Here is an 858-nt window from a genome sequence, read left to right as displayed (position 1 = left end):
TGCAGGATTTAAGTTCGCATTCCCCAAGTTCACAGTACCTTTTCTTTCCTCACACGACTCACAATTGTGCCAAGGTCCTCAACGTCGACAACAGAAGGGACACTCGGCTGGTCCTCAGGACCTGACTCGTCCGCACTGGCACTCTCAAAGGGCCCTTCCTGCTGGAACAACAGTGTTCAGAAATGCGTTGTTCAAAGCACAAACCACCAGTACTCCCTCCCCAATGTTAAGGCACTGTTTGGATACAAAATACTTTTGGCTTGCGGTCAGCAAACTATGGCCCACAGGCCAAATCCAGCCAGCATCAGGTCAAATCAAAGCTCATCATTTACATATTGTCTATGGCGACTTTCTTGATAGAGTGGCAGACCTGATAGTTGCACAGAAACCATATGGCCCACAAAGCTGACAATATTTACAGGCTGGCCCTTTAGAGAAAGTTTCCTGACGCTGTTTTAGACAAACAACGAATCAGACTTGGTAGGGAATTAATGCAGGAATGACAAAAAGAAAGGAATTAAGCACCACTCTTCAGTTTCTTTTTTATTGTCGGAAAAGTCATGACACATTTTTGCAATGAAAAACAGAAAATACACGTCATGACTTTTCTGACAACCCAATAAGTAACAGAGATGGTGGTGGTGTTTACTAAGATGAGAAAGACTTTGGGAGAAACAGACTGGAAAGTGAAAATGAAGAGCTCCATTTTGCATTTGTGAAATAAGAGATGCTTTAGACATCCACATAGAAATTTTAAAGAGGCACCTGCACATACGAAAACAAAATTCAGGATAGAAGTTAGAGAAATACAAAGCTAGGAATAAATGGCATACAGATAGTATGTAAAGCCATGAAACT

At 41.8% G+C, this 858-nt stretch overlaps 1 protein-coding gene across 3 annotated transcripts in view; it reads right to left on the bottom strand.

The window, feature by feature from the left end:
* LOC109393965 (S-adenosyl-L-methionine-dependent tRNA 4-demethylwyosine synthase-like) overlaps nucleotides 1–858 on the bottom strand; it is a 225,135-nt gene that overhangs the window by 186,833 nt on the left and 37,444 nt on the right. For all 3 annotated transcript variants that reach the window (XM_019663723.1, XM_019663725.1, XM_019663724.1), the window contains one exon: nucleotides 39–158. In XM_019663723.1, the coding sequence (XP_019519268.1) occupies nucleotides 39–158 (120 nt within the window). The remainder of the gene's footprint in view (nucleotides 1–38; nucleotides 159–858) is intronic.

This window comes from Hipposideros armiger, unplaced genomic scaffold, assembly GCF_001890085.2.
Source record: "Hipposideros armiger isolate ML-2016 unplaced genomic scaffold, ASM189008v1 scaffold_400, whole genome shotgun sequence".
Classification (NCBI taxonomy): Eukaryota; Metazoa; Chordata; class Mammalia; order Chiroptera; family Hipposideridae; genus Hipposideros; species Hipposideros armiger.
Note: the sequence above shows the minus strand (reverse complement) of the source record. Positions and strands in the feature narration are given on the sequence as shown.